Raw genomic sequence first — 12,660 nt, 5'->3', positions numbered from 1 at the left:
CCATCCATGTTTTAGCAAACCACTTAAGAGATACACTTATTAGAGACATAAATGCTGGAATGTACTCTGGTATCTTGTACTAAATAGAGGTAATAAAACGTGACCTCAAATCAGTTAACATCAATACTGACAATTGGGAAAACAGCTCTGGACCGCAACAGATGGAGAGAGACAGTGACCAAGAAAGCTATGGACAGTGAAAGTACATGGGTCTCAGCTCAAGAAGAAAAACGTACAATCCAAAAAAACGGCCAGCTCCTCTACCACTGAAGCAAAAGCCCCCTTAACCTGCGCTATCTGTGGACGGCAGTGTCTCTCCAAAATATGGCTCCACAGCCACATGAGGAAGTGTGCTCTGAGATGAACCATAGTCGTTCTACGACTGAAGGAGGCCAATGATCTTGTATTACAGCACACCTAACATAGATATCTGAAATTTTAAGAGATATTAACAGTTGCAATGATTATGTTCAAATGACAGAAATTTTGAAGGATATTCCTCTTTAAGTGGATCAAAAGCTGATGATCAGTTCTGATAATTTAAAATGCCTGGAAAGAGATGAGCTTAACGTATTGATATGATGAGCTCAGGGACATGGTAATGCAGCTACAATGTCAAGAATTCATGAAGGAGTACAGGCAGTATGAATGAAGAACAGAAAAGAAACGTAAACATTGTGTACATTGTTTACTTAAACTATGTGCTTTGAAATTCTTAATCAGAAAATGCTTCTTACATAAATTTATTTTTTCTGTATTCTAGAAAAAAAGTTTACTTTCTTTGCCACTTTTACCAATCGATGGGATATTCTAATTAATCATAGAGTATCATTAAAAAGGCCTATAAACAACTTGCTGGAGTGCTCATCGTGTTGCTATTAGACCCATGCAAGAACGATTTGATGAATTTGTGATGGGGAAAATCTTTGCAGTCACTCTGAAAATACAAACACTATAAGTGCAGCGCAAAGGCCATGGCCAGCTGTCTGTAAATGCATGCATTCCTTTCATTCTTTACTTTCTTGTTGGCAGATGTACTGGGGGAAAAGTCAATAAAACACAAGTGTACCTTCAAATTAAAGTGTTAATTATTGGCAAATTGGTGGCTAGGCTAGAGCTTTTAAACATTTACTCTACAAAATGTGTGACAAGTTAGATAAAACTGTTGTTGAGTTAACTTTTGTCAATTCAAACTAGCATGTTATAAGTAATACGTTTTAATAATATAAAAATGTCAGGAGGGTAATCTTAAGATGCTGGATTCACTATTCAAATAGGTTAACACTGGAGTGAATTGATCTCTTTTATATTGAGCCAGACAACAAGATATTTTAACAGAAATACCAAAGCTTTCAAAGTTTTTCAAAACTAAAGTTAATTAAGAACTATTCAAAACTTTTGAAACACGAATTTCAAATCAAGCAAATATGTTCATTGAAAACAAAGTTGCAAAAGATATTCCGTTTAAAGTTATTTATAAGTTTTCACATTTAAAATCTTGAAAAGGAAACTCTTAGTTTGTAATATTTTAAGTTATTGTAGATTTTTAAATGTTGATGTTAATAAAATTTGCTTTTTTAAGTTTTTGTACAGCAATCACCGAACTGTATTATAGTGCAAAAAAAAAAAAGAACAACAATAGTTTTTATTAGGAAGATTTAAGAGGAATGCAGGGGGGGGGAGGGGGACTCCCTTACCTTACGGCACTGGGTGACACCCATCCTAGTGATGCCACTGTTAGTGAGACTTGTGTCTTGTAAGGACGGTAGTGAGAAAGTAGATTCCACTAGTCTATTATGAATATATATTTATACAAAATTAATAGCCTCGATTTTTTTTGTGTCATTTGATTTACATTCTCAGGCTAAAAATATTGACTTTTATCAACAGGTCCTAACAGTGAGAGTTGTCAATGCTCTTACACTCTTGATGGTACTGGTATGTTAGGGTTACTTACAATTTTTTAAAATTAGATTAACACATATGTCTATCTTTCATACCCACAATATATAATATAACATTCTTTGTGAAATTTAAACAATTATATATATATATATATATATATATATATATATATATATATATATATATACAGGTATATATATACAGATATATATATACAGATATATATATATCCCTAATTCCACTACAGCCCAACATAACCAACACCTTGTACGGCAATAAAGCTGGCTAGAAAAATAATATATATATATATATGAAAGCCTGGGCATTAATTATTTATGGTTGGAACAATGTCATCCACATAGCAGTTCCCCCTTCCCCATGCAGCTGATGTGTTCAAAGGAACTGAAAATATCCTACACAATTTGGGATCAGTAGCTTTGCAGGTTTTGTTAGGTCTTTTTTTTTCTTGTCTTAGAAGCCTTTCCTATGTTTAGGAAGCACTCCAAGGCTAATGAGCCCCTCCTTACTGGGTTAGGTGCCCCTTCTTCTGTCATCAGGCTCAATATATGAACTTTAGGTGATGACCAGGAGTTGCACTCTTTGTCAAAGGCTATTTGGGGTGCATGCCATTGGAAGCATTTTATAGGTAATGGTGTGCTTAAAACCATTATTACTTCTGGTGATAACAAGGAAGCAACTAACAACCAAAATGTTATTGCCCACAAATATATATAATATATATATATATATATATATAATATGGACTAAATCAGAGAAAAAAAAATCACCATTTGATATGGGATTTCTTGACATCAAATTTGGACTGATGTGATGTTTCAAGCTGCAAGTATCTTTATAATAGTTAATTTATTAGTTAATTTGGTTTAAAATGGGACAAAGTACTTATATTGTGCTTAAAAGTAAATTGATGTGTTCTTCTTTTTGTTTTCTTTAGTCATTGGTAATGGCTGCATATTGATTATTATTATGCTTATCATGGTTAGAAAATATTTTAACTGTGCCAGTCATACATTCTTCTACCATTAACAATTTTTCTACTCATGTTTCAGCAATTAAACATATTTTCTCTTTAAAATGGCCATTATCTACCACACATGCACCATAACAACCAACAACCAGCCAGTTAACATATAAATCAAGCATACGGTAGATTATCAACATTACAATCAATTAATATGTTCACTACGGCATTCAGTCTATAGGGTTACATTTTGCTAGTTCAATCTGTGTACTGCCATTTGTTATGAGGTTTAAATTGTTTTCTTTCAAACAGCCAGCAATCAAATAGGTATTTAGATATAAAAAAATGATGAACATATCTACCATATGATTTAATCACACACCCAGCAAAGCAGTCACATTGTCAGCACAGCACAGATCCATTTAATTAAATAGTTTATGAAATTAAAGCTAGTAGATTTCTAAGTATTTTTTTTTACAAATAAGTTTACTATATAAAAAAAATTCAAACAAAAACAAAAAGCTAGTAATTAATTATCCTAGCCTCAACTGGTAACTGCATTATAAACTTTATTGCAGATTGCAGTGATACTTTGCTTTGTACAAGGACATAAAAATGGTTCTTATTATCTGTTAGTCTGTAACCTCATAAGTAAGTATTGTTCAAGTTGGTTTTAGACCTTTCAAAGTTCTGATGCAATGGCTACTTTTTTCTTTTCTGAAAGTGAAAAATTTTATTTTTAAACATATCTATGCAATCAGATTAAAAAAAATACACCACTTATGAAAAACTTCAGGGAAGGTAAGTTTATTAAAACGGTCACAGACTATGCAAGCAGTTTTTTCTCATAAAAATACACCATTTTTACAACTATTCACTATTAATAGTAAAAAACAACAACATGGGAGACTATTTAGTAACGGATGTGACCTTTTTACTTTATTATAATGTTATAAAGTGCACCGTAGGCCTATTACTAAATCAAGTAATTTTTGTAACTACCTACATTTACAACAAAAGATCATTATATTTTTTTTAAAGAGAAAAAAATAATTTAGTATGCATATAAATGGAACATAATTTAAAACAACAATTAAGAGGTCACATTTCATATTATAGGCGTACACGTGCACTGCAACTGCACATTATTATCCACAAATAGGCCTACTTGGCTAAAGGGAAAAGTTTTTTTTTAAGGGAAGTTATATATTTATTGAGGCTTTGGATGAGAGATTGACCCTTTACAAAACAACAAGATCATTTAGATATTCATTCATTAACATTAGTTAGGCTAGGTTCACGTTTTACTTCACATTCATCTATCCCTTAGTCTGTTGGAGCACCACTCAAGATCTGTCAACCATCTTTCTCCATTCCTTTCTGTCTTTTGCCTTTGGTAGAATTTTATTTACTGACAGGCCTGACCATTCTTTGATTTTTTCTTCCCATCGCTTTCTCTGTCTTCCTCTTCATATTCCTCACGGTACTGTTCCCTGAAGGAATGTCTTTGCGAGCCCTGATGACCTTTTCATGCGTCATAGAGTTTGAGTTTACATTTTGTGACAGGGGTTAGCAGGTCATCCTGGGGTCCAATGGCTGTATTAATCATGTTAGTACTCTCTTCATTCGTGATGCGTTCTTTGTATAACCCACCTAGGATTGAACTTTATCAGGTCTTTAGTCGTACTAACACTACAACAGTCTCGGCAACACTTTCGACACAAGCACGTCTCTTCTTTTTGTATCGACGGCGATAGGGTTGTAGTGTAGTTCATTGTTTCTGATAGGCTATGCTTTCTGAAAATATTAAAACTTGTCTATTTTATCTGCCATATCGGACCGATTTTGAGCTTTTGTTTCCACACAAACTGTCTTTATAACCTTGTTTAATTTTTATTTTAATGAAATGCTTGAAAATTACATAAATATTTATGAAAATAACATTTCTTTTAACAGTAAGCATGGTTGTCAGTACCTTCGTTGTGAGTAAATAACTTTATATATATATATATATATATATATTTTACATTTATTTTAGAAATACTTATTTTGTACAGTTAATAGTTTCTATATTTAATTCATAGAACCAGAGTAGGTCTGTCAACAAAATCAGTTTGAGAAAAAAATCTTTAATGTCAGTTTTTTCCCTATTTCCATGCTATCTCGTACAAATGACAGATATTTCTTCAAAACAGAATTTTATGTACTAGAGAAAATAGGAATGCCATGAGATCTTGTTTAACAACAAATCCTACTTTAAGAAATCAAATGTTGCCAATAAATTGTTCTTTAAAAAAGAACATAAAGAGGTTTCGTATATCTATTTAGTGACTTAAGCTAATACAATTCTAAAATTATTTTTATCAATATAATATGTTTCATTTACACTTCTTAGATTCTTCTATTGAATTTTTTGTATCGCCTTTCCCATGCATCTTCAGCATGGCATCTGGCTAAATACATTGACATAGGCCCAACGGAAAGCAGAAAAGACCCCTAGTGGAGTGCTATATGAAACTGACTTCATTGCATTGGTGTGGATGGAGGAATTTTAAAGTCTTATTAAAGTGGTGCAGTGGTGGTATAGATAAAGAAATTAAGAAGAGAGGGCTGCCCCCTCCCCCACCGAGTCTTAAATGGCTTTCTATCTCCCTGGAAAGCAACGAAATTTGATTAAAATCTGCTTGAAACCAGACAGAAAGATTAGGCTACTTTCCTTCAGGACATTGAAGGGGAGCGTTAATAAATGGTCTGAGGCTCTAGTGTCTAAAGAAATACAAACAAACTTATAATAATTTTAATTAATTAGGTATTTGCTAATAGATGATGGTGCTTCTGGGTCTAGAGCAGGGGTGGGCAACCTTTTTGTATCGAGGGCCGCATGAAAAAAAATTTTGGGAATGGCGGGCCGCATTTATGTATATATCTTAGAAAGATACGCTCGCTAACTGTGTAGAATGTCTTTTAATTCATATTTACACTGTATTATTCACATTTCTTTCTTCTTTTTTTTCACACACCGCGTTGAAAAAGTACAAGAGTTAGCAGTTTTTGAAACCAATTTTACAATTTTTTTAAAATTGATGTTGTCTTTTTATATCAAAATTTGTTGTACATTTGTACTTAATGTGCAGTATTTTACTTTTTACACTCGTGCATAATGTTCGTAACTGTGAAACTATCTTACTAGTTGTTACCCCTGTGTGTGACTGATGTCAAATTACAGTCAGTCAACATTGACCAGTGATTATACTTGTTTAGTTTCCACAAAAAATGTTTTCTCACTGAATGAGACAATAATATATGTTCCGGAAGTTAAATGTCGTGACGAGGGAAACCTGCCCTTGTGGAGCATCACCAGAGAATGCTGACCATGTCCTGCAATGGTACATTCTAAATCAAGAGACCCGAACAAGACTCTCTAAGGACTATTCGGAGAACTGCCTGATCTGGAAGCAACTGCACGGTTCATCTCAGATATAGAGTTACTGATCTGAACCCTCCAGCATGTAAAATGAGAACGAAGAAGAAGAACTGATGTATGTGTACATATGTATGTGTGAACAGCAGCAAGGGTTTTTTAAGTGTGGAAATACAGCTTCTGGCACCCATAAGACTTCCGTGGTAGTACTGGAGCTTCTCTTTGCTTAGAATTATGTCCTCTGGAGCTGAATCAGCTTCTGCACTAAATGGTGAGAGGATAGTATTGAAAACTGGTTCTTGACGTCTTAAAATTTGCTTTTATGAATTGCATAATTAGGGAATCTTAATAAGTGCTGTACTATTAATTATTTCACTAAAAATAGTTTCACCTTTCAGCAAAGGAAAATGACAAAAACTATTTTCTTTTGCTTGCCTGTAGAAATGGGAAAGCCTTGTTTGAAAAGATTTAACATGGATTTATATTTCATATATAAGCAACCAATTGCAATAGCAGTTATAAAAACATAAAATCTGTCTTCCACTCTTCATTAGAAATATTGGTAACTAGGTCACAGTCAATGTCCTTCAAGTAACATAACAATTTCTTCCTTGAGTTTTATATTCTTCTCATTTGCCTTTCCCATACTAAGCTCGCGGATACATTGAGTTATTTTGTTCATAAATCGGAACTACCTGTGGTTAACATCCCTAGAGCACTATTAAGTTTGATTTCTATGATATTATGTACAACATACTGATGAAATTTTATGCAGCTTTGTGCAAACTTTCCTGTTTCGAGTTTATGGTTGGGATATTTAAAAAAAATATTTTCTCAAATGAATATCGAGTACCATTAGTTGTTTCACTTGCCATCTTGTTCCAAGCCTACCCAACACTCAGAGATTGTGTCTTGAATCGAGTGTATTGATGTATAGCCAATAAGCATAATCTTCGTTTACTTAAAACTTCTATAATGAGACAGTTTCAATAATTTATATAGATATTATTTTTAATATTTGCATTTTTATATGTATGTACCGTGGGCACACCTGATTTCTATCAATTAGGTAAAGTACCATCAGCTTACCAAGGACTGGCGAGCGGGCCGTAATTTGCCCACCCCTGGTCTAGAGGGTTCTAGTGGCGAACCGTATAGAACACTCACTAGTTCATTGTAAGACTGTCATGTAAATACTCACTAGTTCATTGTAAGACTGTCATGTAATTCCTCACTAGTTCATTGTAAGACTGTCATGTAAATACTCACTAGTTCATTGTAAAACTGTCATGTAATTCCTCACTAGTTCATTGTAAGACTGTCATGTAAATACTAACTAGTTCATTGTAAGACAGTCATGTAAACACTCACTAGTTCTTTGTAAGACTGTCATGTAAATACTAACTAGTTCATTGTAAGACTGTCATGTAAATACTAACTAGTTCATTGTAAGACTGTCATGTAAATACTAACTAGTTCATTGTAAGACTGTCATGTAAATACTAACTAGTTCATTGTAAGACTGTCATGTAAATACTAACTAGTTCATTGTAAGACAATCATGTAAATACTAACTAGTTCTTCATTGTAAGACTGTCATGTAAATACTAACTAGTTCATTGTAAGACTGTCATGTAAATACTAACTAGTTCATTGTAAGACTGTCATGTAAATACTAACTAGTTGATTGTAAGACTGTCATGTAAATACTAACTAGTTCATTGTAAGACTGTCATGTAAATACTAACTAGTTCATTGTAAGACTGTCATGTAAATACTAACTAGTTCATTGTAAGACTGTCATGTAAATACTAACTAGTTCATTGTAAGACTGTCATGTAAATACTAACTAGTTCATTGTAAGACTGTCATGTAAATACTAAGTAGTTCATTGTAAGACTGTCATGTAAATACTAACTAGTTGATTGTAAGACTGTCATGTAAATACTAACTAGTTCTTCATTGTAAGACTGTCATGTAAATACTGACTAGTTCATTGTATGACTGTCATGTAAACACTCACTAGTTCATTGTAAGACTGTCATGTAAATACTAACTAGTTCATTGTAAGACTGTCATGTAAACACTCACTAGTTCATTGTAAGACTGTCATGTAAATACTAACTAGTTCATTGTAAGACTGTCATGTAAATACTAACTAGTTCATTGTAAGACTGTCATGTAAACACTCACTAGTTCATTGTAAGACTGTCATGTAAATACTAACTAGTTCATTGTAAGACTGTCATGTAAACACTCACTAGTTCATTGTAAGACTGTCATGTAAACACTCACTAGTTCATTATAAGACTGTCATGTAAATACTAACTAGTTCATTGTAAGACAGTCATGTAAACACTCACTAGTTCTTTGTAAGACTGTCATGTAAATACTAACTAGTTCATTATAAGACTGTCATGTAAATACTAACTAGTTCATTGTAAGACTGTCATGTAAACACTCACTAGTTCATTGTAAGACAGTCATGTAAACACTCACTAGTTCATTGTAAGACTGTCATGTAAATACTAACTAGTTCATTGTAAGACTGTCATGTAAATACTAACTAGTTCATTGTAAGACTGTCATGTAAACACTCACTAGTTCATTGTAAGACTGTCATGTAAACACTCACTAGTTCATTGTAAGACTGTCATGTAAATACTAACTAGTTCATTGTAAGACTGTCATGTAAACACTCACTAGTTCATTGTAAGACTGTCATGTAAATACTAACTAGTTCATTGTAAGACTGTCATGTAAATACTAACTAGTTCATTGTAAGACTGTCATGTAAACACTCACTAGTTCATTGTAAGACTGTCATGTAAATACTAACTAGTTCTTCATTGTAAGACTGTCATGTAAACACTCACTAGTTCATTGTAAGACTGTCATGTAAATACTCACTAGTTCTTCATTGTAAGACTGTCATGTAAACACTCACTAGTTCAATGTAAGACTGTCATGTAAATACTCACTAGTTCTTCATTGTAAGACTGTCATGTAAACACTAGTATGGACGTGGCTCAACACTGAAAAGTCTGGTTGGCGCGCTAAGTGCTAGCATTGACGGAGAAATTGTCATCTCTGGTTGAAATGGTTGACGGTAGGGATCAAAGGGTAAAAATCTGATATTGCTACCTGAAAAGAATCTTGGATATCATTTCTTTTCTCTTAAAGCAGAATCAGGCACTCAATGCACATTGCGAACAAATTGAAGAAGAATTGAAAAGACAAACTCAAAGAGTTTGGGAAATTACTATCCAAGTACGATCCACTCCTGAGAGTGCATGTCCAGACCAAATACGTACATGACCCCACAAATACAAAACAAACTTATTATTGTAATATTGGATGATTACGAGCCAAATCTATCTCAATTATTATGACAGTACACCTGACATCTAAAAACTGGATTAATTTTTTCAAAATGCTAATGTACATTGGTATGGGTAATGATGGGCTAGAAATTCTTTTGTTATCATCCTAATTCATTTTCTGCTCGAACCATTCCTTGAGTTAGGCAGGAATTCGGGCTGCTGAAGCTGAAATCGATTCGGCATCATTTTGTTTGAGATCTTGAGTTTTATTTAAAAACAAAAAGATATGGGCTGGATGATTTAGTTCTAAATATTGTTTTCATTTGCAATTGCGGTAAGCGTGGTTACATGCGAGCGTAGTTTTTTTCAGACTTAAGTTGATCAAGAATTAATTGCAATCAACTAGGAGAAATCTGTGTTTCACTAATTTGGCAATTGATGAGAAAACAATAGCGAGCAAGAAAGCACGTACAATTTATTTGTAGTATCTTTTTGTGAAACTGATTTTTCTTTTGCGAATCAGCATCACTTTAACAATGAATACACATTAGTTCGGAAAAAAAAAAACGTCTTTTCGCTGTTTTCTTTCTTTTTTTTTTTTTGGGGGGGGGGGGGGGTTGCATCATGAAGAGCTGCCGCGTTGGACTTCATATACCCTAGCTACGCCACTGGCCACAGGCAGATCAAGCTTGCTGGTATAAGCTGTGGGAGGAGTCAGTAGTGGTGACTCGGCTTCCAATTTAAACAATGGTTTCCCAGAGAGATGTGTTCTATCTCCGCATTTGGGCACTCGCCAGTCCTTGGTAAGCTGATGGTACTTTACCCAATTGATAAAACAAATAATTGTTCGCCCGAATTCCTAATCGTGTATTAACAAGTAACAAGATTGTAAAAAGGAAACTGTGCACTGTCCATGCTCTATGGCATTGTCACATCCTGGATCCAGCCCATGTGACACTATAAAATTCCCAAGTTCCGAAAATCCTCATGATGCCATTGACAATTGTGTGAACCAGCTGTCAGTGAAAGATTTATCTGTGTGCAGTGGATGACCAGAAACTTTCTATGTGTCTTGTCCTGCTCTTGAGTACTCCACAGCACTGTGCTGGTACTTGCCATTTTGTCCGATTAGTCTAGTTTTGTGACGTTACGCACAGGCCGCCAAGTCCAGACTTTACATGCTAGGTTTGACAGAACCTCAGTGTACTGAGTGCCCTGTTCTCAATATATGTCGACTTAACAAAGGCATTCGACACTGTTAGCAGAGAAGGACTCTGGAAGATCATGTCAAAGTATGGCTGTCCACAAAAATTCATAACCATGGTGAGACTATTTCATGATGGCATGAAGGCTCGTGTCCAAGAAAGTGGAGAACCATCAGAGCCCTTCGAAGTATCTAACGGGGTAAAACAAGGCTGTGTCCTAGCACCTACACTGTTCAGTATCATGTTCTCCGCTATGCTGACAGATGCATTCACAAATAGAGAAAACAACGGGATAAATATATCATACAGATTTGATGGTGGCCTATTCAACCCGAGGCGGCTTAAAGCAAAATCAAAAACAAATGCAGCAGTAATCAGAGACTTGCTATTTGCTGATGACTGTGCCCTAAATGCCTGCTCTAAAAACGATCTGCAGACATCGTCAGTGACTTCTCAAGAGCATGCTCAGACTTTGGCCTTACCATCAATACGAACAAGACTGAAGTCTTATATCTACCTGCTCCTGGGAAAGCCTACTCGGATCCAAGCATTACTATAAATGGACAGGATATAAACGCAGTGGACAAATTCACATATCTTGGCAGCACACTCTCCAGAAATGGAAAAATCGATAGTGAAATCGACCTGCGTATCGCCAAGGCCAGTGCATCCTATGGCAGACTGTCAAAAAATGTCTGGAACAGACGTGGTATCACCACAAACACCAAGCTAGGGGTCTATAGAGCCATCATCCTCCCTACATTGCTCTATGCCTCAGAAACATGGACAGTGTACAGTAAACATGCATAGAGACTAAACCGCTTCCACATGACATGTCTGAGAAAAATACTAAATGTCAAATGGCAAGACAAAATACCAGATACAGAAGTCCTTCGAAGAGCGTGTCTGCAAAGCATCCACACAATCCTGATGCAGTCCCAGCTGCGATGGGCAGGTCACGTCTACAGAATGGAAGACCACCGCATCCCAAAACGACTCTTGTATGGCCAACTAAGCGAAGGAAAGCGCTCGCAAGGTGGGCAAAGCACTTCAGGGACACCCTCAAAGCTTCTCTGAAGGCGTTCAGCATAGACCCTGGCACCTGGGAGACAGAGGCACACGACAGAGCATCATGGCGTCACGCTGTGAAAACTGGCGCACAGGTTGCTGAGGAAAAAAGAACAACGCAGGCAGAAGAAAAACGCCAGAAAAGAAAAGCAAGACAAACGACACTAGCTCCAACTGAAATAACCTGCCCAGTGTGCAGCCGAACATTCCAGGCTCACATAGGTCTCACCAGCCACATGAGGAGGCATAAAACCGCAGTGCAAAGCCCTCAGCCCCCTTGATGACAAAGTGGTCATCATCGAACCACGATGGACGAACTATATATATATATCTATATATCTGTAAACGATTTAACTTAATCTTCATATCATATAATGCCGAGTTTGAGCATCACAGACACATTTCAAAGGATCCTGGGCACTTGGGCATCACAAACACATTTCAAAGGATCCTGGACACTTGGACATCACAGACACATTTCAAAGGATCCTGGGCACTTGGGCATCACAAATACATTTCAAAGGATCCTGGGCACATGGACAACACAAACACATTTCAAAGGATCCTGGGCACTTGGGCATCACAAACACATTTCAAAGTATCCTGGGCACTTGGACATCACAGGCACATTTCAAAGGATCCTGGGCACTTGGACATCACAGACACATTTCAAAGGATCCTGGGCACTTGGACATCACAGACACATTTCAAAGGATCCTGGGCACTTGGACATCACAAACACATTTCAAAGGATCC

General features: G+C 35.6%; 1 protein-coding gene across 2 annotated transcripts in view; it reads left to right on the top strand.

Annotated features, from left to right (window-relative positions):
- Positions 1–12,660, top strand: part of LOC106058650 (uncharacterized) — a 40,155-nt gene that overhangs the window by 5,590 nt on the left and 21,905 nt on the right. For both annotated transcript variants that reach the window (XM_056019662.1, XM_056019663.1), the window contains exons 2-4: positions 1,891–1,938; positions 3,466–3,538; positions 4,844–4,869. In XM_056019662.1, coding sequence (XP_055875637.1) covers positions 1,891–1,938; positions 3,466–3,538; positions 4,844–4,869 — 147 coding nt within the window. The remainder of the gene's footprint in view (positions 1–1,890; positions 1,939–3,465; positions 3,539–4,843; positions 4,870–12,660) is intronic.

This window comes from Biomphalaria glabrata, chromosome 2 (assembly GCF_947242115.1).
Source record: "Biomphalaria glabrata chromosome 2, xgBioGlab47.1, whole genome shotgun sequence".
Taxonomy (NCBI): Eukaryota; Metazoa; Mollusca; class Gastropoda; family Planorbidae; genus Biomphalaria; species Biomphalaria glabrata.
The sequence above is the reverse complement of the archived record's forward strand: the minus strand, read 5'-3'. Positions and strand labels throughout refer to the sequence as shown.